Raw genomic sequence first — 25,900 nt, 5'->3', positions numbered from 1 at the left:
AAGCAAGACATGACGGAAATTGCACCCTCCCACTCCTGTTCCCATTAAATGGTATCGAGACGCATACTGCCTCTGATACTAGAGGTAGCATATAGCCATCAGGACTAGCCATTGATAGCCTTCCCCTCTATTAATTTTTTCTAATCTCCCTTTGAAGCCATCTAAGTTGGTGGCCAACACCACATCTTGTGGTAGCAAATTCCATAGTTTAACAATGTGCCACATGAAGGAGTACTTCCTTTGTCCATCCTGAATCTCCCACCACTTCTAAGATGGGTGAAAGGATAGACACCCCTTGAGCTCACGCTAGAAAGATATCCCATAGTTCTAGGACTGTGACTAACAATCCAGACCAAGTTGACTTATCAAATACAGAGGAAAGAAGAATGAGTAGAGGATGTCAACAAGTGCAATCTAGCCAGGATCAACTCACAAATCCTGCCAAGCATCTCTGAGTTGCACCTTTCTGTCCCCTCCATAAACTTCCACCAGATTTGTGATGATGCATCAAGTTCAAACAGGTGCATTATCCTCTGTATCTTAAACCTCCCTCTGGCTTATTAACTTTTTCCCATCACCACTTTGGTGTAGCATGATGGGCACAAGACAGCAACTGCGCAGCGATCAAACTGGACAAAGATCAAAGCCCTGCTCTCCCAAGTGAAGATTAGTCCAGAAGCAAAAGAAGAGAACTGCAAAAGAAGCAGCAGAAAAGAGAATTAAGGAAAGAGTGAAAAACACTGAAAAACCCACAACGTACTATTCCCGTTCCTCTTGCTCCTGCTGCCAGCGCCGCTGCCTGAGGATAGATGAAAAATAATGGGAAAAAGAAGAGTTACAAACAAACCAGAACTTTCAATAGGTGTCAGGACCTACCACTCCCTCTGGTTGATATTTGCTGGGTAGGAAACCTTTCACAAAACCTGACCAGAGGAAAAAAACACAGCTTAGTTGTATGGCTTACCAACCGTACAATGTCCTAACTGCTCAGGACTGGAGTCTGTCTTTTCCTGTTTGAAGATTTCCCTGCTTACTTTGGTATCAGTTTGAAGATTTCCCTGCTTACTTTGGTATACATTCCTCTCAGATTTGACTTGCATGTGCTTTTCCAGACAAAGTTACATTTAAAGCAAACGTGGTCCCAAGGAAATAAGATTCTGTGTACCCTTCTTCACACTCTTCACATCCAACATGTGGGTAACAGCTGCAGATGAAAACCACAACTGCAAAAATACACCAGCTGATACTCTAGAATTGCCCCTTTAGGGGCTACATACGTATGTGCACTTTCTCATATTCATCTGCTCTGTGGAACTCTTGTTGGTTTTTTCTTTATATTTTAAAAATGTCTACACCATTCCTTCAACACCAAAGGCAATTTCAGGGTGTCGTACATAAAATTATAAAAAACAATATAATAGTAAAATTAGACAGAGGCATAAAAACCATGAAACCAGCAAACAAACAAAAAGCAATCAATCTAAAATCCATTTAGATGGAATTAAATTCACGATTTTACCATTTCAAAATTCTGCTCAAAATACCTGGGCAAACAGGAGCATTTGAATTTGGTGCTGAAAAGGATATGGAATCAGGACCGATCATCTCTCCTTCGGGAGAGCATGCCAAAACTGGGGCGACACCACAGAGACACTCTTGCTTTTGTAGATGCATAGTGTACTTTTTGCAATGATGGCACTCTCTCTTTGACTCTAAGGTTGGTGTGGGGAACCTGTGGAGTGCCAGATGTTTTTGGACTCCAACTCCTATCAGCCCCAACCTGTCTGGACAATGGTCAGGGATGTTGGGAGTTGTAACTCAACAACATCTGAAGGGCCACAGGTTCCGATTTAAAGGCCTTCATGAAGTTAAAGGTATAGTCAGTACCTGGATGGGAGACCGCCTTGGAACTACCTTGAGCTCACTGGAGGAAAGGCAGGACAGAAGTGTCATAAAAATGAACAAAAATGAAAATAGAGCTACTGCCATTTTACATCACCAATGTAAGAGTTGCACAATTCATGTTTCTTTGTTGCACATTCTTGTTTCCTGCCTGCATTATTTATAACATTTGCTGCAGCCAGTATTACAGCTAGGAAAAAAACCCCTAATCAGATTGGTGCCATCTTATCTTTTTGAGCCCTCCCATGCTGGCTAGGGATGATGGGAGTCATGGTCCAACACATCTGGAGGGCACTAACAACCATAGAACAACCATAGCTCCATAAGGTGCTGTGGAACAGACACATATGAGTTCTACTAACTGCCCATTTCCCGAAAGACCGTGCTCCTCTTGTGCAAAACTTCCAATTTTCTAGTCAAAAGCACCACCACTTTTCTGTTTGAATAAGAAGTTTGGGAACCTTCATTTTGATTTGGCCCACATTTAAAAAGTTCCTTGCCCTTCAAAAATGAGGGCCATGCACTCTCTAAACAAGGATAAACCCAACATGACAATCACCAGACTTCCTATTAAAATGGAAAGGGCTCCCTCCACCCATTAGAATGGATTAACAAACCACTGACCTGGTTCGCCCATCATAAACAACCCATGGTTTGCTAACCGTGGGTTGTTGATCATGAAGTAGGAGCGAGCGAGAAGACTGACTCTGACTGCCCATCTGCTCCCACTGAGTTAAACAACCCAGGGACACTCAATTGGAGAGATCGGCTAGGAGCAGCTCCCACTCATTTGCGGCTAACCAGGATTTGTTTTCCTCCTTGTTGCTTTGGTTACAAGAACAATAAATACGTTATTGGGTACCTTCAATCCCCTTTCAAAATGTCCACCTCCCCTGAGCCTGAGGGATGAGATGGGCTAGAAATGGAACATTTTAATAATCAGCAATTCAAGGAACTGCAGGACGGTGAAAGCAAATCTTTGCCGATTGACTGAGGCTCCCATCCCCTTGTGCCTATCTCTTTGTTTTGTGTGGATGATGCTACCATGATGCATCGAGAGCGAGGAGTCAGCTTTCCTAACCCTGTGCATTGACTGGGGTCATGGAGAGTGATGAGTTAAGCATGGGTCATGCACTGAGGGGATGGCTTTAGTTTCCTTATGAGATCTGTTTCCATCAGGGCATCTGTGAACTGCAGCAGTTATGTCCAATGGATATGCGCTCTGAGAACACTCCTCGCCTCAGGCTGCCAGGGTCTCCTTCTTTCTTTGTGATCCGAAGACAACGTTGCCCTCTCCTACTTTAGCTCAGTTACTCCAGAGGGCAGGACCCAAACCAAAGAGTTCAAATCACCAAAAAAGAAAAGGGATTTTGACTAATCATTAGGAAGAACTTCCTGATGATAAAAAGCTCTTCAACAATGGCACACACTGCCTTAAAAGGTGGCAGACTTTCCTTCATTAGATGTATTTAAGCAGAGGCTGGATGGCCACCTATTAGGGATGTTGTAGCCGCTGATTCTCTGCATCAGCAAGGAGTTGGAACAGATGACCTCTAGGGTCACTTCCAACTCTTATGACTCTATTTCAAGATGCAAGTCTGCTCCCCATTGCAGGCTTATAGCAACATATGCAAGAGGCAACAGTAACAACAGCTACATTTCTCCCCTTCAGTTACAAGAGGTTGTAATTAACCATTCTTTCAACTGAACCCTTTTTCTTATGTCACTTTTTCTGACTGAAGACACCCCGCCACTTCTGAACCATCTACTCTTGCCAGCTTTCATTTCTGCAGACTGAAAACGGTAACATCTATAGAAATAAAGGCTGCAGCATTCAAGAGCACGGCATGCTGCTCCCAAATTGATTGGAAGTTAATGTTATCAGTAAAATCACAGTTCTGCGTTCCTTGACAATCTATTTTGCAGGCTAAGAAAGCAGCTCCCATGGTCTTGCATACACTGCAACGTTTTTCCTGTCCTTTATGTACCATCTGTTGGCAGGCGCTCTCTGTCTCTTTAGGACTGTGAACTGCAATGCTTCTGATAATTCTATATAAGCCACATACTTCTGAAGTCCTGCCGAAATCAGAGTTGTGTTTGGCTGGGAAACGGGAGAGGGCCTTCTTGATGGCTGTGCCCAAACTATGGAAGAGAGGTTCACTTTGTGCCCTCATTGTTGACTTTTCCCTGCCATGCTCAAACTTTCCTCTTTCTACAGGCCTTTGGCCTGTACATTTTATTGTCTCTTTTGCTGATGGATTTTAACTGCTGCTTTCCTATAAGTATTTTAACCATGTGTAATGGCTGCCATTTAAAACAGCTGCTTGTTGTTTAGTGTGACATATTTTTAGTGATTGCATTTTTGCCATCTTGAGCACCATTGGTGGAAAGGCAGGATAGAAGTATATAAACCAATGACACCATGGGATCGTCAACAAATGTTACAGTGGGGAATGTGCCTCTTCAGAGTTCCAGCTAGACACCCAATCAGGCCTTCTTTCAAGATACTCCATTCCATTCCCCCTCTAGCTGGGTTTTCTGTTTTCCTCTCTCCAATAGTCAGCCAGCATTCCACAACCACTCAGCATGCTCAGTCCTCACTGGGCTGTTTTGGGGTCTCCCTCCTAAAGATATTTTGTACTTCTGCAAACCCTGAGGTTCCCCAAGCCTGCTGTTCTCTTTTTCTTTTGCATTGATGGTGCTGTTTGGGCTATATTAGGACTGGCACTCTAATAATGAGTTCACTATTAGTATATATGATGATAACACCACCAACACCTTTTATAAAGGGCTGGCCATATAACCATGAACACCAGAGATCTTATAAAGGGCTGGGCATATGACTTTGAACATCCTAGGTTCAAGTACACACCTCCTTCCATTTGTTGTTCAGTCGTGTCCGACTCTTCGTGACCCCATGGACCATATCACGCCAGGCCTTCCTGTCCTGCACTCTGAACTAAAACTGGTGGAGAATTACATCCTATGCAATTATCTCCCCCACACCCAAAAGTTGGATGGCCAGGAGTGAAAAGCCTAGCAGGTGGGTGCAGAACCAGGCAGCACAAGTGCCCTGCACAGTTGCCCCTTCAAATAGTTTTTTTTTTAACCACACAACAGCATTCAGGCTGGACCTTCTACTAGGGTAGGAGCAGTGGTGTAGTCGTAAACTTTGAAGTGCAGGTGCTCATCAAGAGGGTCCCCCTAGCCAGAGCCGCAGGAGAGTCCGAACATTCAGGCAGCTGTGTTGCTCCATACCAACAAACCAGTTCTAGCAGTTTTCCTCTCCAACAGGAGCAGGTTTTTGCAAACCTAGTGGTCTTAGTTGGCCATTCAAGACCAAGGCACCTTAAAATATTTTTCATTACAACAGAGAACAATATATTGTTGCTGGGAAAATTAATTTCCCCTTCTCAGCTACTGTGAGGACTGCAGCTAAGCTCAGAGGGAAAAGGGAATTCTGAGCGGGGTGGCAGATGACGTTAGCTTCCTTGCTAATAAAAAACAGTGAGATCTGGCTCCACTACACCAGTCAGTAGGAGAATGGGCATATTTTTACGTTGACACCAACTATGCCTCGACATATCAGTTGGGAACCAGAGCTGAACAACTGATTCTGTGTAACAGAAGGGGGCTTTGGATACATGTATCAAACAAGAACCCTCTAAAGGACAACTCTCTTGGAAATTGAGGGGAAGTTTCAAAAAGTTTGTGATATGGCACAAGGGGCTGCTTTTAAAGGGGGGAAAAGTCAAGCATTTTACTAAGCATGCCCAAGTCCTCGGGGGCAGCTAAAGCAGCTTTTTGAATCCTGGCCACTGACGACTTGCAAAGTACTAAGCTGTTGTTCTGAGAGAACTTCTGTTTCAGGACTTGGTTCGAACTTCACCCTAGCTGTTATTTGACCCAAGAGAACATTTCTCCACTGTCTAGTAAAAAGAGATACTTTTACTTGCCTGTCAGCATCAGTCACCAGTGCCAGACGCCCATAATCCCAAGCTACTTTACGTAAAATGGAAAAAACAAACAGCAGCGCCTGCGGAAAGGAAATAAGGAAATGTGAGGCAAAGTTCCCCTGGAGCATGGCAGACATTCTGGTCTCCACCCAGCCCCTGTGAGTCATCGTAGTGCCCCCAATGATATATAACAAACAGGAAAGTCAGCTTTCTGCAAATCGAAATCCAGAATTCCACCACTGGGGAAGCCAAGTCTTCCAAGTTCATCACAAAATAATTGATGCAAAGTAAAAAAAATGCAAATGCTGATTGTACTAATAATTAATGCATATATGTGTACATTATATTTAATATATAATGCATGGCAGCCAGTGTGGTATAGTGGTTAGAGTGACGGACTGGGACTCGGGAGATCTGGGTCCTCATTCCCACTTGGCCTTGAAACTCACTGGGTGACCTTAGGCCAGTCACTTACCCTCAGCCTAACCTAGCTCACAGGGCTGTTGTGAGGATAAAATGGAATGGAAGAGGACCATGTAAGTCGCCTTGGGTTCCTTGCAAGAGGAAAAAATATATGTAACAATAAATTGTGTCTGTTAGCCACAAACTCTAATAAAGGATGTGAACTAGTTTGCAAAGTGCTAGTAGCAGTTATTACTTCTGCTTACAAATGTGTGGACACTGGTGCAGAATTTGGCAGCTAGCCAAATTCTTCCAGCTTCCAGTACAAAAAAATGAAGATCCCAGTCCTCATGATTTCAAACATCTGCAAATGTCTCTGGTTCGTAAGAGGCAGAATGCCTATGCTCTGCATGGTTATCTATTCCTCCCCCTTCAAAATCGTCTGCCACACTGCATTGCACATGTATCCTTATGGCATCTGACCTACCCATACAATTTCTTCTACCATAGATGTAGGGTGAAGGGACTGTAGCCAAGCAATATCTCATATTGAGCTGCATGCAACATTAGCCTGACAGCTCGGTCTCTGTGGCAAAACATTGTGTGTGTGGGGGAATTTGGAGCAGCAAAGAGACCTGTGCATGCATGCACATGTGCATGAAGGGAGCCCTGTCCCCTGCTTTCCCCCTGAATCTCCCCTGCCCCATCAGGTGCACACTGCAACATAAACACAAATCCAGAACACTGGTGGGCGTGAAAGCAGCGGGTGATAGTGGTGGTATTCAGGTGAAATGTTCCCAAGGGTGCTTTGCAATGTAGAAAGAGTACTCAAGCTAACCAGTGCCAGTGCCTGGTTTTTGAGGGCCCATGGCCAAGACAACCTCAATAGGTCCCCTCCCTCAGTGAGCCTACCTTCTCACTGCCATTGTCACCAGCTGCTATCGTTCCTCCTCCTCTTTCTCATCATTGCTATCACTTGCTTGTTTGACAGAGAGCCAGTGAGCAAGCAGGCCATGGCATCTACTGCTCCTCTTTCTCACCACCACCACTGTCTGGGCCAGAGCAAGAGGCAGGTGAATAAGCAGGGTGCAATGTGGACAGGAGGAGCAACTCCAGGATTTATCAGTAAGCCCCTACTGGAGTGCGGGTCCTTGGCAGGTGCCCAATCATGCCTATTTTTGATGCCCATCCTGAGGCTACCATTATCCACAGCTGTAACATTTAATTTGGTCCTCAGTGGCAAAACAATAAGCTTTGTACATAAGGTCCCATGTTAAGTCTCCTAACATCTGCCACTCAAGGTGGCAGGGCTAGGAAGGATCTCTACAGAGACCATGGAAAAATGCATCATCCTGCCAGTCAGAGTTGTCATTACTGGTCAAATCAGGCATGTCAAACACAAGGCTGGAAGGCCTCATCAGGCCCATCAGAGCCCCCAACAAGGTCTGCAATCCCCCTACCACAGTCCTCACCAACTAATGAACCACCTTTGTCCTGCTAAGAGCATCTGCCTGCAAACAGATGCACACGAGGCTGCCTTTTACTGTGCAAGAACACAGCAGAGTAACGGGGCACTTGCTCTGCATGTGGAAAGCTCCACGTTCAATCCCTGGCACGTCCAGGTACAGAAAACAACATTCCTGCCACCACAAGGGGGTGTCGTACAGATTGCGTGTCTTGCTGGGCTGCCTCTGAATAAGAGGTATGCGCTTGTGCCAAACCAGGCAACAACAGTACTCACAAGAAAGCACATGAAATCAAGGGCGAGGACGGTGGGCACCCCTCCAAAGGGCAAGCCCTGCAGCACGGTGCTGCGGATGCGGGCACTGTAGCAATAATCCTTGGTGGTGGTGTTGCTGCAGCTGGAGGACCTGCAGGTCGTCCCTGCCGAGCCCAGGGTGGTCATCACAAAGGGAAGCATCTCTATTGCTTCATTGTCTTACCTGGGGAAGAAAGAGGAAAACCTGGTTAGAAGCAAGGTGTGTGTGTGTGTGTGTGTGTGTGTGTGTGTGAGAGAGAGAGAGAGAGAGAGAGAGGTAGGGAGGGAGCAGGGCCAGGGCCAGGGCCAGGGCCAGGGCAAGACATTTTGCTGCCTGAGACAGATCAGCAAATGAAGCCACCCCTACCCCACAAAGTCAAGGTGCATAGTATTTATTTGGATTTTTAGCAAAGAAGGTATAATATAAATGTTAACAACAGCAGCAGCAACAACAAATAGCACCCTAAGGCCGTCAAGTTATTTTGGCACCAGAGGCAGAAAATCTCACAAGTTCCTCTCCTTGGAAGTAAAAATGCAATCATAATAAATTAAATAACTAAAAATTTGCTGCTGTTTCATGAGACTCAAAATCTGCCCTGCAAGCAACTGAGGACCAGTTTACCTGCGTTCATTTCCCGGCAATCATGACTCCTTCTGTGCAGTAGCCTCTTGTTTTTGAACTGTCCAGCTCCAGCTGAATTAAGGAGGAAATGGAGGCAGGTTATGAGGCAGATGAGAAGGCCCGGCAGCCTTTGACCTAGGCCTTCTCATCAACCTTTTGTCCAGTGGAAGCTGGCTGCTTCAGTGTCAGTGGGGCAGTGAATCTGCTCTGGGCTTCAGTCAGAACTCTAAAGTTCGCACCCTGAATAGTTGCTTTAGAGTTCTGACTGGTTCTGTCCGAAACTCAGAGCGGATTGACATTGGAGCGGCCAGCCTCCACCCCTTTTGTCCCTGGAGACTGTAAACCAAGTGTAAAGAACAATGTATACTGATGACAGCAGATGTACTGATGGCCATGTCCTCATTGCTCATTGTAGGATAAATCTGAATTTAAGACATTTTCTTTGTAAGCCATTCCAATGACATATTATTCATGTGTGTGTAAGAGTTCTGCTGGATCAGACCAAGGGTCCTTCTAGTCCAGCATTCTGTTTTCCTAAAAGTGCTGAGGCAGGCAGCTCCAGGAAGCTCATATGCACAGCATGAAAATACCAGCTTCCTCCATTCTTTGCCCCAAGCATCTGGTATTCAAGGCTATGCTGCCTCTGTATCGTGTTCAATAAGGCGTTGAAAATGTAGTTTCACCACTGTATTAACCTATGACAAAAAGTGACATGGACTCAAAGGTATGCTAACATTTCTATTAAAAATTCCAAAGATCTTGCTTTGAGATACCTTTATGCTCACTGTTGGGTATATGCAAAATTCTGCCCTTCTTCTGCTATATTATTAAGCCCATTTCCCTTCCTATTGACAGCTACCCTGCAGAATTCATAGCTTTTCTCCCCGCTGCCCCCACTGCCCCAAAGGCAGGGGGTAAGGTCACATAAAATTGAGCTTATCTGAATGCTCAAACAAATGAACGGAAAACAAATCATGCCCCATTGGACCAGATACCATGTAAAAATAAACCTAAGTATATAATTCTGATTAATCTGCAGGGTACTTAAGCCATTTTTTTTTTAAATGCCTTTTGGAACATGACTCACTATTTTGGAAACATTTGGGAAGGACTGGCAAATATTAGGCTACAATTTTAGGGCCTTGTTCTAAAGCACTATGGAAACATCCAGCACTAGCCAAGTGTACACTGGGGTATATTTATTCTGTCCAATTGGTCATAAGTGCATGGTCACAGCCTCCCCTTCTCTCTAACTGCAGAGAACACAATATGCAAAGAGGCACGAGGGTAGCTTTGCAGGGCCCTAGTACAGCAAGGAAATGGAACAAACAAAACCAGACAAAAACCCAGGAAATACGTGCCTCTTTTCAAACTAGCAGGCTAGTTTGAAGAGAGAGTGGACAGCTTAGATAGCATTGTTAATTCCAGTCCCAAATCAAAGGTTCATCACCCATTTCTCAAATCCAGCGCTGACCAGGAGTTGAACAGCTAGTGCAAACAAAGCCTATTATTAAAAGCCACCCAGCTGAGTTTTGGCTCAGCCCTGGCACCATTTAGCTCAAAAAAACATGTTGGCATCCCAGCAGTGGTGGTAGTTGGTAATGAAAGAGGCTTGGTTCTGAAATTTGCCCTGTCATATTGCAGGAGTTCTCCCTTGCTTTCTCAAATTAATTCCTACTGGGCTTGAATGAGGCCTGTTCACATGGATTCAAGCTGGTGGAAGGATGGTAAACAAAGAGCTGCCACGCAGAGTATTGATTGACAAGCAGTGCATACAGGGAATCACCACAAGGCTGGGGCTTCGCTTACTTAATAGGCGGCATGAAGGATCTGGGAAGGGAGCCATGTAATGCATTAAATTAAATTCAGAGATGGGATGAAAAGATAACAAGATGCTGCTGTAGCTGTGGCTGGAGGAAGAGACAAAAAGCAGAGCAGCACGACAGAGCCAATGAGAAAGCAAGCGGGAGGAAACTCTGCAAGGATCTTTTGGGAAAAAAAGTAATGAGAGCCAGCAAACCTGAAAAACTGAGCAACCAGGGAGGGGTGCGGGGGGAGAAAGAGTGGACAGCAGAACAGACAGGAATCTGCAGAGCTTTTCCACTGCAACAAGAGCTTATGATGCTCTCTCAGGGCCAAATTAAAATGCACCGAAGCCAAATGCTGAACCATAACCTGGAGCCCAGATGCAGCCTTAACCAGGAGGTAAGGCAAGAACCATAGGCACTGGATTTGGGCCCAGGTAGGGTGGCTAACCCCTTCATGGATCATTGTCTTGTTGTGGCGAAGGGGCTTGCGTAACTCAGTGAAGCCATAAGCTATGCCGTGCAGGGCCACCCCAGATGGACAGGTCATGGTGGAGAGTTCTGACAAAATGTGGTCCACTGGAGAAGGAAATGGCAACCCACTCCAGTATTCTTGCCAAGAAAACCCCATGGAACAATCACAAGGCTAAAAGAGATGATGCTGGAAGATGAGTCCCTCAGGTTGGAAGGTGTCCGATATACTACTGGGTAAGAGCAGAGGGTATTTCCAAGTAGCGCCAGAAAGACTGAAGCGGCTGGGCCAAAGCCGAAAGGACACTCAGCTGTGGATGTGTCTGGTGGTGAAAAGAAAATCCGATGCTGTAAAGAACAATATTGTTTAGGAACCTGGAATGTCAGATCAATGAATCAAGGTAAGCTGGAGGTGGTCAAACATGAGATGGCAAGATTGAACATCGACATCTTGGGAATCAGCGAACTAAAATGGACAAGCATGGGCGAATTTAATTCAGGTGACCATCATATCTACTACTGTGGGCAAGAATCCCTTAGAAGAAATGGAGTAGCACTCATAGTCAACAAAAGGGTGGGAAAAGCAGTACTGGGGTACAATCTCAAAAACGACAGAATGATCTCAGTACCAATCCAAGGCAAACCATTCAACATCTCAGTCATTCAAGTCTATGTCCCAACCCTGAGGCCGAAAAAGCTGAGGTTGATTGGTTCTATGAAGACCTACAAAACCTTCTAGAACTAACACCAAAAAAAGATGTCCTTTTCATCATAGGGGATTGGAATGCTAAAGGAGGAAGTCAAGAAATCACCAGGATAACAGGCAAGCATGGCCTTGGTGTACAAAATGAAGCAGGACAAAGGCTAATCAAGTTTTGCCAAGAGAACACGCTGATCATAGTAAACACTCTTTTCCAACAGCACAAGAGGCGACTCTACACATGGACATCAACAGACGGTCAATATCGAAATCAGATTGATTATGTCCTTTGCAGCCAAAGATGGAGAAGCTCTATACAGTCAATAAAAACAAGACCTGGAGGTGACTGTGGCTCAGATCATGAGCTGCTTCTTGCCAAATTTCGGCTTAAATTGAAGAACATAGGGAAAACCACTAAACCGTTCAGGTATGATCTAAATCATATCCCTTATGAATATACAGTGGAGGTGACTAATAGATTTAAGGGATTAGACCTGATAGACAGAGTGCCTGAGGAACTATGGACAGAGGTCCGCAACATTGTTCAGGAGGCAGAAACTCAATCCATCCCAAAGAAAAAGAAATGCAAGAAAGCCAAGTGGCTATCTGATGAGGCTTTACAAGTAGCTGAGGAAAGAAGGGAAGCAAAAAGCAAGGGAGAAAGGGGAAGATATATCCAACTGAATGCAGAGTCCCAGAGAATAGCAAGGAGAGACAAGAAGGCCTTCTTAAATGAACAATGCAAAGAAATCGAGGAAAACAACAGAATGGGAAAGACTAGAGATCTTTTCAAGAAAATTGGAGATCTCAAGGGAATGTTTTGTGCAAAGACGGGCATGATAAAGGACAAAGAAGGCAGGGGCCTAACAGAAGCAGATGAGATTAAGAAGAGGTGGAAAGAATACATAGAAGAACTATACAGGAAAGATTTTAATGCCCCTGATAGCCATGATAGTGCAGTCATTGAACTTGAGCCGGACATCCTAGAGAGTGAAGTCAAGTGGGCCTTAGGAAGCATTAGTAACAACAAAGCTAGTGGAGATGACAGTATTCCAGCTGAGCTATTTAAAATCCTAAGAGATGATGTTGTTAAGGTGCTGCACTCAATATGCCAACAAATTTGGAACACTCAACAGTGGCCACAAGACTGGAAAAGGTCAGTTTACATTCCAATTCCAAAGAAGGGCAACGCCAAAGAGTGTTCAAACTACCGTACAATTGCACTCATTTCACATGCCAGCAAGGTGATGCTCAAAATCCTACAAGCTAGGCTTCAGCAGTATGTGAACCGAGAACTACCGGAAGTACAAGCTGGGTTTCGAAGAGGCAGAGGAACTAGAGATCAAATCACCAACATTCGCTGCATCATGGAGAAAGCAAGAGAATTCCAGAAAAACGTCTATTTCTGCTTCATTGACTACGCGAAAGTCTTTGATTGTGTGGATCACAACAAACTGTGGCAAATTCTGAAAGAGATGGGAGTACCAGACCACCTTACCTGTCTCCTGAGAAACCTGTACGAGGGTCAAGAAGCAACAGTAAGAACCAGACATGGAACAACCGAGTGGTTCAAAATTGGGAAAGGAGTACGACAAGGCTGCATATTGTCGCCCTGCTTATTTAACTTATATGCAGAGTACATCATGAGAAATGCCGGGTTGGATGAATCACAGGTCAGAATTAAGATTGCCGGGAGAATTATCAACAACCTCAGATACACAGATGATACCACCCTAATGGCAGAAAGCGAAGAGGATCTAAAGAGCCTCTTGTTGAGGGTGAAAGTGGAGAGTGCAAAAGTTGGTTTGAAACTCAACATTAAAAAAACAAAGATCATGGCATCTGGCCCCATCACTTCCTGGCATATAGAAGGGGAAGAAATGGAAGCAGTGACAGATTTTATTGTCTTGGGCTCCAAGATCACCGCAGATGGTGACTGTAGCCTTGAAATTAAAAGACACTTGCTCCTTGGGAGGAAAGCTATGGCCAACCTAGACAGCATAGGAAGAAGCAGAGACATCACCTTGACGACAAAGGTCCGTCTAATCAAAGCTATGGTTTTCCCAGTAGTAACGTATGGCTGTGAGAGCTGAACTATAAGGAAGGCTGAGCGCCGAAGAATTGATGCTTTCGAACTGTGGTGCTGGAGAAGACTCTTACGAGTCCCCTGGACTGCAAGGAGGTCAGATCAGTCCATCCTAAAGGAAATCAGCCCTGACTGCTCATTAGAAGGACAGATACTGAAGGTGAAGCTCAAATATTTTGGCCACCTAATGCGAAGAGAAACTCCCTGGAAAAGACCCTGATGCTGGGAAAGACTGAAGGCAAAAGGAGAAGGGGACGGCAGAGGATGGGATGGCTAGAGAGCATCACCGATGCAATGAATATGGACTTGAGCACACTCCGGGAGAGAGCGGAGGACAGGAAGGCCTGGCATGCTATGGTCCATGGGGTCACGAAGAGTCGGACACGACTGAACGACTGAACAACAACAAGGGTGGCTAACTGTGGGGACAGAGAGATATGACCAATGGGACACAATCCACTGGGAGGTTCTCCTCAATGAAATAAATGGGAGTTGCACACAAGGGTGGATGGTGCACCATGTGGTTGTGTGCGCAGATGTATGCGTGAAAGGGAAGAGTGCCGTTTGGATTTTCTACCTCAGACCCTAAAATGATTGGGGCTGGCGCTTTGGGGTCCCAGCATATCCATACCTGATCCATAGCCTGTCAGCTGTGCCATTTCTTCTGCTGGAGACAGGCAGCCCCACAGTCTCCGCCATTACATCTTTCTCCAAAAAGCATCTGCTCTGGAGATGTTTGCCTTCCACTTCTTATCATTATCACATTGCTACCACCACCTGGTTTTTCTGCAGCTGGATATATAGTCACACACTTGCCTGTCTTGAGATATGAAACAGCCACTCAGTTCTGAGCGGTGGGGAATTTTAAAAGAGCCCGCTTCAAGGGTTAGGATGGGTATAATTTCCATAATGGGACACTCCCAGGTAATGATAGAACTTTGCATTTCTAGCACTTGCAAAGTAAATATGGCTTGAAGCATATTGCTTACATTCCCAGTCATCCGTGTGACAACTCTGTAAAGCAGGCCCAAACGAGTAGTTCCACAGTACAGATAAGGGGCAGAGGATGCAAGAGAAAGAGACCAGCTGGCTTAAAGGCACCCCAGTGAATTCACGGCTGAGCTGAGATTTGAGTTTAGGCAGCCTCCCCCAGCCCACTGTATTGGACTACAACTGCCATCACCTCCAACCAGCATCTGGGGGGCACCAGGTTGGGGGAAGGCTGAGCTAGGTCTAGCTCAGAGCTCACACTCTTGACCATTGGAGCACAAGCTACAGAAGGGCCTGTTACTACAGGCAATTAGATACAGCTCAGAAGACATTAAAATTTCTTCAGAGCAATGAAGATCAGGAGTCTGAGGGACACCCTGCACGACAGCCGGGTACATGGAGCTATCTGAGCCAAGGAGGCTATTTAGCATGCCACTGCTGAAGCTTAGATTCCCCTGGGCCAGGCACATTTTGCTCAGTTGGGCTCAGGTAGCAGCCACAGCGATCAGCAACCTAGAGAACAGGTTTCAATATTTAAAGTCAGGTTCCCAGGTGAAGCTGGGGGGTGGATGGACTCATGTCCCAAACCAGTTTGTAAGGTAATGGCTGTAAGGTAAATGGCTTTGTTCCTTACAAGGAACAAAAGTTAGCAGGAGGGTTGCTTCTTAGGTTACATTTTCCTATGAATTAAAATTGCACAATCAGTGTAGCAAGCGGATTTAGGAATTGAACAGTTCAAAGAACTTCATATATATATATATATATATATATATATATATATATATATGATCTCAGTAACCCTTGTAACCACTCAGTAAGGTCTGGTACTATTACTCCAGTAATATCCCAGTAACCTGATGGGGGGACTGAGGCTGAGCAGCAGTAATTTGCCTATGGCCGCCTCCCAAGTTCATGGCTTAGGGCACAATCCTATAGCTGCTAGTCAGTGGCTAGATGGTCTCCACCCTCTCCCACACTGCCTTGCAGGCAGCACTGAACCGCCCCATGCTCCGCGCTCGTAAGAGCAGAGAAAATGGGGCTTCTTGGGGGGCAGGCCATGGCGGGGAGTAGGAGCAACTCATCACTGGCTTCTTAGTAGGAGCAACTCATCACTCATGTGCAGATCGAATTCCCCATCGACAGATTTCCTGCTTGCCTTTCTACTGAACCACCAGCTCGCCACCAGGCCACCTGCCTGGATAAACACATGTACACGGAAATGCCTGTTCAAACACCACGGACCAGCCAGCTTCTTGGATGTGCTGCACAAGTATATAGCTGTTCAGATAAGACAAAGGAACATAGGAATCTGCCTTATACTCAGTCAGGGCACTGGTCCATCTAACCCAGTATTGTCAACACTGACTGGCAGCAGCAGCATTCCAGAGGTTCAGGCAGGATTCTTCCGCAGACCATCTACCTGGGGGTGCTGGGGACTGAACATGGGACCTTCTGCAGGCCGGTACTCTACCACTGAGCTACAGCCCTTCCCTGGACTTTTCTTCCAGTCTCAACTTCAGATTCTCTGTACCAAGTTTCCACTGACAAAAAAGAGTTTGACACAAACCTCAGAAGAGGGAACTGCTGTGGAGCTTTCTGTGGTGGCTGGGAGAGGAGTTTCCCCTCCCCAAGGTCGCAGCTTCACCCCAGAAGAGAAACTCCCCAATATCCTATTGCTACTCAGACAATGGCCATTTCTACAAGGCATTTATCATGCGCTTGTGATTGGTCACTCATGGAAGTTCGTGGGTCCTATACACGATGCCGTCATCCTCCATGGCACCTCCCACTCTTTGCAACCTTTATCATGTTATTTTTCATGACGACGAAAGTCCAGCATTTTCCCTCTCCCTGCTATGAACTGTGGTAAGTCTATGGTGTACAGATGAAATGGCACTTTATCGCAAATAATACAATAGCGCCATCTAATGACTTTATAATGAAACACACTGAACTTGCCAAGAAAGGGAAAAACCACGTGGAAAGGAGCTGACCATAATCCTGCAAGAAATCCAGAAGTGGAAGCCCTGGTAAAGTTGTGGGATTTTAGCCTGGTGTAGAAATGCTCAGTGTCAAGGATTGCTTTCTAATTCTCCCTTATGCTGGCCAGGAATACAGAGCAAGCAATTAGGAACTGCAAGAAATCTGTGCCATCTTGTAATTCATATAGCATGCCAAACAAGGGCCGAATTCATTTGACAAACTATGTTTTTCCATATATATATTCAGATTAAAGGAGTGAGAATCAGGTAGCAGTGGAAGTAAAGCTAATGTGAGATGGATCTTGAAAATTAGCAAAACACCCTTTGGTTCCATAATTGTTTGGAGAGAAATTATTTCAGAATGTCATTCTTTTTAGGACACATTCTTTTAATTTCTTCCCTAAACCAAAATCTGCCCACACACAAACGCATCCTTCATCCTTCTCAGAACTTTAAAGGCACTCGATGTTTCCCACCACCAAGTCAATGCAGCCCACCACTATGTCCAGATTTCACAGAGGAACAAGTCTACCACTGCCTGATTAGTTCAACCAAGATGCCAAGGGGGAGGTTACTATTACTCCATCTCCTGCTTCGTTCCTTCCTGGGTCTTGCAGCTCACCCTTTTCTGCCCTGGAACAGAGTTGCATCAGCAGGTGGGAGAAGAGGTGGACGATGGAGGGCAAGAAGAAAGCCAGCAGCGGCCACAACTCCCACTGTGTTATCTGGCAAAGGCACTGGCACCATGCACAGTTTGTGCAATATACAAGAATTCGATCCTCATTTGCTATGCAGAGCCACATGGCTTTCCTCAAACACTGAGCTTCAGTTGCAGCCAGGGCCCATTTACCAGCATCCCAATGACAATGTTTTTGCACTGAGAAAATGCACTTCTGCCCCCAACTAAGTTGCTTGCGGCTGGCATGAACGCAGAGGTGGAATGCGGCAGTGCCAGTAGTACAGGCAATAATGGCATCTTTCCTGTGATTTAATTAGTACTAAGCAACTCAATACCCCTGCCCCCAGTATTTTGTGCATGTCTTTTTAAAGTGTTATCTTAAATCTCCCTGGAGCCTGCACACTGTGAAAACCTCATGCAGGAGAGCTGATCTGGTTGCATTTTTTTCTCAGACTGGAAAAAAGCAACAAGTCTACCTCACCCCCTTTTAGTGTCCCACCTGTAGACATGTTTTAATGACTGCCCCCCTCCCCATACACACTTCTGCACTGTAGCAGCCAGGGCGCAGACTATGCAAGATTGTTCCCCTGCATAAGGAGGAGTGACGAGGAGCGTGGCTGTTCCCCCCACACCCCAGGCTATTCTTCCACCCATTTCATGCGGATGGGATATTTCACTTCTTTGGGAGGGGGGAGCCTCTTTTGGCCCAAGGGCTGAATTTCTGGAGAAGTTCTCGGGGGGCTGCATTCCAGTGGTGGGTGAGGCCAAAGGCAAAATACCAGCATATTTTATCTTAAAGCTCTGAGTGCCAGCTGAACCTTAGGAGAGGTATTTCTACCCTTTAGTACAGGGAAAAACGTGCCAGAGCTGGAAAACCACCAAATGACTTGCAGTCAGATGAAAGGGGGTGTGGTCATTTGGGAACACCGGGGGGGGGGGGGAGACTGGGACCCCGAGAGGGCCAGATTTCGCTCTCAGGGCTGAGGTTCTCCACCCCTGCACTATTGCCATTGGAAGGGGGTATGCAGAATAGTGGGAGTATCACACAAAAGGTTGGGGCACAACTTGGAACTGATCATGTGGAAAAGATCCCCCACCACCACTTCAGGTCCCTGTGACAGGTGGGAGCAGAGTGGCAGAGAGGGTGTGGGTGGGGAAGTTAAGTGTTGAATAGCCTCTTATCAGTGGGAGAGATCAAAAAGGGTAGCCTGTGACAGACATTAGTCAGTTCAAAGAAGAGTGTCTGGGGTTTTATCCCCCCTCTCACAGCTGTGATTCTTGAAAAGTCTCTCTTTCTAGTCCAATGTCATCCAGTCCTGACAGACTATGCAAGATTGTTCCCCAAGCTGTAATTCTCACTTAATCATTTGTCTCTTTCTGGACCTCACCTGATCTGTCCCCATTTGTTCTGCATTGTTCCTCTTTCGTATCCTGGAAACAGGAGGTGTAAGGCAGTCTCTCTCACAGCTACATTACATTTTCCTGATACAGGATGATCTCTCACTGAAGATTTCTCTATTTTCAGTTATTTGCCTTTACCAGATATCTGAGAGGTCTCTGACAGAGGAGGAATAATTGTTCGTCCTACTCACTGAGGAATGAGTAAGAAGCAAAGGGTTGAAATTGCAGGTAAGTCATTATACTTGGTGACCATCCAGCAAACGCAGCACCCATCAAGGGAAGGTCACAAAGCCGTGACAAAGGAGCGATTGTCTATTAGCTACAGTGCAGCAAAGCAGATAAAGTTGTGGAGGAAAGAATTAAAAAGTTTTATAAGGGGTGACATATTTTATGGATGTTCCCTCTTTCTAACAGACACCAATTATAAATTCTTATCCTATGCTTGCTCTGAAAGGAAAAGAAGGAAATCTTGTACATAGGCTGCTGACTTACATGCACATAATTCAAGGGGCAATTAAATGTGTTGGTGATTTCCTTTAAAGCCCTAAATAGCTTCTGTCCAGGATACCTGAAGGACTGTCTTCTCCCATATAATCCTGCCTCCTCCTCATGATCTGTTAGAGACACTTTCCTTTCCATTCCTCCAGTTAGGGCAGGACCAAGACATTCTGCTGCCTGAGGCAATGCAGCAAATGGCACCCCTCCACCCAAGTCAAGGGGTGCCATTTGCTGCTCACAGCACCCAAAGCCAGTCAAGTTATTTTGGTCATGAGGAAGAAAATCCCTATCCCTGACAGTAGAGACACAATAATAACAAAGTAAATAATTTGCTGCCCTTTTATGATACCCCAAAGCTGCTGCCTGAGGTGATGCCCTGCCTCTGGTGCCTGAGGCCTGATTGGCTGGGCATAGGAAAGGGCTCCCTTTGGGGCTGCACCTGGATAACGTAACTTCCAATCTGGGGAGATCCATTCGGTCCCGTCTCTCTTGGTCTTCTACCACCAGCAGAAGATGTTTTTGTTCTGGTAGGCGTTTGGCCTGCTGGGGCAATGGAATGTTAGCATATTGATCCCTGCTGTTAAGTTACCTCTATCTGCTGGCTATCCCACTTCTACTGATTTTATTATTGATTTGCATTTTAAGATGTTATGCCAAATTTGCAATGTTCATAAACTGTAAGCCACCTTGAGCGCTATCACAGTAGTAGAAAGGAAAAGGTATAAATGCACTGAATTAATTAAAGTGAACAGCTGCTGCAAGCGGCTTCTGAAATTTCACCTGGCACTGCCCATGACTTGGGTGAAGCTGTTTCCCTTGTGCTTTGTGTCTTGTGCACTGACACACTTGCAGAGCTGTCTGGGAAGAGAAGATCAGCAAGATATATGCAGAGCCATTTGCATTCTGCACAGAAGGGGTTGACACCAGGCAGGGACTAGACTGGACCATGCAAGGCTGGTGGACAATGAGCTGTTTGTTAAGCAAAAAGACAAGTTTACCCTTAGACTGAACTACCACTGTGGCAGAACACAGCAGGGGCATGCAATAATACAGCAGCAGAGTCTTTTCTTTGTGCTCGAACCAAAGGTGACTGGACCGGCCAGCCTCATTCATATTTATTTGCAACTAACTCCCATTGATTACTTTCTAGTAAGCATGTACAACATGGGTAAGCAACCTGGTGCCCTCCAGATATTTTGGATGACAACTCCCACAATGCCTGACCATTGGCCATGCTGGCTGGGGCTTATGGGATTTGTAGTCCAAACCATGTACAGGATTGGCATCTTAGAAGCACAGGACTGCAGGGTCCATCCAGGCAAAAGCCTTGCATTTGGATTGTCAACTTCCCATTTTGACATGTGGGCTGAACTAGGCAATGCAAGCTGGCTGAGGGATGTTGACCGAATGGTTTGCCCTCCTGTCAGTCAATTTAACTGATTTCTGTTTGAGATGAGTCCACCTGTGGACTCCACCTACTTGCATTGCCAAGTACGGCCCACATCTCAGATTCTAAAGGAGAAAAGTGGCAGAATGGGCAGAGGAGAAACAATGAGGAAGATGCATCCCAGCATCTGCATCAGAGCCTCTTTCAAATGACCTAAGCCTCCCACAACTTTCGCTATGATGGGATATTAGACGGCCTTCAAATGGAGAGAGCCTACCTAGCCCATATCATTCCTACTTTTCACCCTAATATCCCATGTCATAAAAAAGAAAAAGAAAACTCAAACTCCGTGTTAGGCATAATTAGAAAGGCAACTGAGAATAAAACTGCCAACATTATCCTGCCCTTATATAAATCTATGGTGTGACCACGCTTAGAATACTGTGTACAGTTCTGGTCACCCCACCTAAAAAAGGATATTGTAGAACTGGAATACGTGCAGAAAAGGGCAAGTAAAATGATCAGGGGGCTGGAGCATCTCCCCTGTTAGAGAAGGTTACACAGCTGGGATTGTTTACCTTGGGAAAAAAAGAGGGTAAGGGGAGACATGATATAGGTGTACAAAATTATGCATGGTGTGGAGAATGTGGATAGGGAGACATTTTTCTCCCTCTCTTAAAATACTAGAACCCAAGGTCATCCCATAAAGCTGAATTTTGGGAGAATTCAAACAAATAAAAGGAAGTACTTTTTCACACAGCACATAGTCAAACTATGGGATTTGCTACCACAAGATGTAGTGATGGCCACCAATTTGGATGGCTTTAAACAGGGGTTAGACAAATTCCTGGAAGAGAAGACTATCAATGTCTACTTATCCTGATGCCTCTATGCAACCTCCAGTATCAGAGGCAGTATGCCTATGTACACCAGTTGCTGGGATACATATGGGTGGGAGGGTGCTGTTTCATTCATGTCCTGCTCGTGGATTTCCTGTAGACAGCCGGTCAGTTACTGTGGGAACAGAATGCTGGACAAGATGGACCCTTGATCTGATCCAGGATGGCTCTTATGTTCTTATTCTGTAGCAGTAATTTTTCATATATTATTTCTTTATTATTATTTATTTACAACATTTATATACCGCTCCACATCTAGAGAGATTCTGGAGCAGTGAACAATAAAATACACAAAATAAGGTAAAAGAATAAAACACCATCTTAAAAAATTATTACTATATATATATTTTTTTAAAAGAAACAGAATTCTGACAAAACTCTGGCTGATCAGTCAAGGAAGGCTTCCTGAAATAAAGATGTTTTCAGGAGGTGCCGGAAACAGCACCATGTTCGCATCTGCCTGACCTCCAGAGGCAGGGAGTTCCATAGAAAGGGGGCCACCACACTGAAGGCTCTTCTCTGGGAGGACTTCAATTGGGCCATGTATTACCCTATAAAACCCCAATGGAGCCAAACATTCTCAACTTATGTGCTCCCCGGCACACTCTTCAGCCAAACATACCTTGTTTTTATCTCTCTTTCCTTTTAACTTGCTTCTTCCCATTGTTGTCCAAAGTCATCCGATGCAAACCCTTTGCAATTTACTGGAGCCCGTTAACCCATTTTGAAACAGTCTACTTTTTTATGCACCTTTGCTTCCACGCAAATCTGCAGTTGCATTCCCTGACTAGCACTTTTTAATACAGTCTATGTCATTTTTAGCTAGTTTCTCAAAGGTGTAACATGGATCTGCTTCCACTTTGTGCCTCCTTTTGCTCAAGAATCCTAGATCACCTATGTTTGCTTTTGGCTGTCCCAGAATTTCAGCCACCAAGACATCTGCAGAAGTAGAAGCTTCTACAATAGATGCAACTGAAAACAGAGTTCTGTTAATAAGCAAATCAGGGAAAATCAGAATTGCAGTCTCGGGTGGAATAAAATCTTAGTTGTACTTTCTTTGTAGTACTCTGCAATAATCGCCCACCCGATCAAGAGCCTTTTTGAGAGTCAATTTTCATGCCTATTCATTTCAGGCATAAGTCATTTCCATGTGGGCATACAGAAGCAGGAGTGACTGATTTCATGAAAGACTAGTGCACTGCACGTGACCTTCCCAAGGTCCAGTTCACACATTTATGTTTTTGTGCATGCAGGCCTCACAGTTCTGTGGAATTACATTTAGTAAGATAGGAATGACTATATCTTTGTATATTTTTAATACATAGATTGGGAAACAATTATGGTTCACAATATGCAACTTGGACAAAAACTGCAATACACATTGGACTAGTACAGCAATACACATGCCACATAAACTCACAAGTGTGACCCTAACTTCATAAAAACATGAAGGGGGGGATTGGCCCTATACGCTGAAGTGAGTTGTAAGATTTGGTTCATGGCTGAGGAAAGCAGTGTAGGCATGTCAAATGAATTACATCACATAAAGACATTCTCTGTGAAAGAAATTGAGTCAGGTATGATATATGCTCCTAGACCTGGCTGAACATTTGCGATATAATAATACCATAATATTGTAAAGAGTTTATTATAGTGATAGTGTTGTTTCTCACCACTGTACAATTACATGCTTGCTAAAGGACGTTAATGGTCAAGGGAAATGGGGAGGAGATCTATTCCCATAATAATAATGTGACACTGAATGTACTAATCTGAATGTATACAGTGTATATAAATGCAGATAAGACTGGAACTGGATTAAAAAGCAGAGAAGCAAGCCGCTGCTTCGACTGCAATAAACAAGCGGAGAAACCTGTAACGAAGGTGAAGCCACTTAAACGAACACCTAACCCCAAGAGAGGAGGACTGGTGGCTGACCTAATGTCTGGTATGCTAATGAAACTTTTCACTAGGGACTGTGCGTAAACAGGAAGAAGGACTTAGAATCATAGAATCATAGACTAGTAGGGTTGGAAGGGGCCTACAAGGCCATCGAGTCCAACCCCCTGCTCAATGCAGGAATCCAAGTCAGAGCATCCCTGATAAATGGCTGTCCAGCCTCGTCTTGAAGGCCTCCAGTGTGGGAGAGCCCACCACCTCCCTAGGTCATTGGTTCCATTGTCGTATTGCTCTAACAGTCAGGACATTTTTCCTGATGTTCAGCCGGAATCTGGCTTCCTGTAACTTGAGCCCATTATTCTGTGTCCTGCACTCTGGAATGATCGAGAAGAGATGCTGGCCTTCCTCTCTGTGACAACCTTTCAAGTACTTGAAGAGTGCTATCATATCTCCCTTCAGTCTTCTCTTCTCAAGGCTAAACATGCCCAGTTCTTTCAGTCTCTCTTCAAAGGGCTTTGTTTCCAGTCCCCTGATCATCTTCGTTGCCCTCCTCTGAACCCTCTCCAGTTTGTCTGCATCCTTCTTAAAGTCTGGTGCCCAGAATTGGACACAGTACTCCAGATGAGGCCTAACCAGTGCTGAGTAGAGGGGAACTAGGACTTCCTGGGATTTGGAAGCTATGCTTCTATGAATGCAGCCCAAAATAGCATTTGCCTTTTTTGCAGCCACATCACATTGTTGGCTCATATTCAGCTAGTGATCGACAACAATTCCAAGATCCTTCTCGCTTGTGTTGTTGAGCCACGTATCCCCCATCTTGGAACTGTGCATTTGGTTTCTTTTTCCTAGGTGCAGAACTTGGCATTTATCCCTATTAAATGTCATTCTGTTGTTTTCTACCCAGCGCTCCAGTCTATCAAGTTCACTTTGAATTTTGTTTCTGTCTTCCAAAGTATTAGCTATCCCGCCCAATTTGGTGTCATCTGCAAATTTGATCAGCATTCCCTGCACCTCCTCCTCCAAGTCATTCATAAAAATGTTGAAGAGCACTGGGCCCAGGACTGAGCCCTGCGGTACCCCACTCGTTACCTCTCCCCAGTTTGAGAAGGTCCCATTGATAAGCACTCTTTGAGTCCGATTCTGTAGCCAACTGTGGATCCACCAGATCGTTGTTTCATCTAGCCCACTTTGAGCTAGTTTGCTCATCAGGATATCATGGGGCACTTTGTCGAAAGCTTTGCTTAAGTCGAGGTATATGATGTCTACAGCATTCCCACAGTCCACAAGGGAGGTGACATGATCAAAAAATGAGATCAGATTTGTCTGGCAGGACTTGTTCTTGACAAATCCATGTTGGCTTCGAGTAATCACTGCATTGTTTTCAAGGTGCTTACAGATGGATTGCTTTATCATCTGCTCCAGAATTTTCCCAGGGATTGATGTCAGACTGACTGGTCTGTAGTTCCCAGGTTCCTCCTTTTTACCCTTTTTGAAGATAAGGACAAAATTTGCCCTCCTCCAGTCATCTGGCACTTCACCCATCTTCCATGATTTCTCAAAGAGAGTAGACAGTGGTTCTGAGAGTTCTTCTGCCAGTTCCTTTATTACTCTAGGATGCAGTTCATCTGACCCTGGAGATTTGAACTCATTCAAAGTAATTAGGTGTTCCTTGACCATATGCCTATCGATCTCAAGCTGCAATCCTGCCCCTTCAGCCTGTACTTTGCCAGGGGGGTCATACACCCTCTTTTGGGAGAAGACTGAGCCCAAGTAGGAATTGAGCACCTCTGCCTTTTCTTTGTCATCTGATATCATTTTGCCATCCGTATTTAATAGCTGAACAATCATTTCTTTCCTCTGCCTTTTACTATGCACGTAGCTGAAGAAAGCCTTTTTGTTTTTAGCATCCCTCGCTAACTTCAGCTCATTCTCAGCTTTAGCCTTCCTGACGCCATCCCTGCAATTCTGTGCTACCTGCCTGTACTCTTCCTTTGTTACTTGGCCTTCTTTCCACTTCCTATATGTGTCTTTTTTTGTTTTCAGCTCATCTCTAAGCTTTTTGTGAAGCCACCTTGGCTTCTTCTGTTGTCTTCCAGCTTTTCTTCTTGTTGGAATTGTTTGTAATTGTGCCTTGAGAATTTCCTTTTTTAAAAGCTCCCACCCATCTTGGACTCCTTTTCTCATTATAGTCACTTGCCATGGGACCTTACTGATCATTGGTCTGAGTTTATTAAAATCAGCTTTCCTAAAATCCAGGGTACGCGTTTGGCTACTCTCAGCTTTTGCTTCCCTTAGAACCAAGAACTGAAGTACAACATGGTCGTTTTCCCCCAGAGACTTCTTGGTGCTTCCCAAAGAGGCCCATATTCATAAGGAATATGAAATCAAATTAGCAGTCAAGACATACATGTATCTTGGATTGTGGGTATAACTGAGGGTGGGGAACTTTCTCTCTGTTTATG

At 45.0% G+C, this 25,900-nt stretch overlaps 1 protein-coding gene across 4 annotated transcripts in view; it reads right to left on the bottom strand.

Moving 5' to 3' along the window:
• Positions 1–25,900, bottom strand: part of TMEM63B (transmembrane protein 63B) — a 115,203-nt gene that overhangs the window by 46,106 nt on the left and 43,197 nt on the right. For 3 of the 4 annotated variants that reach the window (XM_084828462.1, XM_084828463.1, XM_084828464.1), the window contains exons 2-4: positions 8,002–8,203; positions 5,855–5,938; positions 761–795 (exon numbers count right to left, since the gene is read on the bottom strand). In XM_084828462.1, the coding sequence (XP_084684588.1) occupies positions 761–795; positions 5,855–5,938; positions 8,002–8,181 (299 nt within the window). In that variant the 5' untranslated portion in view covers positions 8,182–8,203. The remainder of the gene's footprint in view (positions 1–760; positions 796–5,854; positions 5,939–8,001; positions 8,204–25,900) is intronic. The other variant, XM_084828465.1, reaches the window with a different exon arrangement.

Source organism: Heloderma suspectum, chromosome 1, assembly GCF_057233095.1.
Source record: "Heloderma suspectum isolate Gila_16-S chromosome 1, 16-S_ref, whole genome shotgun sequence".
In the NCBI taxonomy this organism is placed as follows: Eukaryota; Metazoa; Chordata; class Lepidosauria; order Squamata; family Helodermatidae; genus Heloderma; species Heloderma suspectum.
This window is presented reverse-complemented; position numbering and strand designations above follow the sequence as displayed.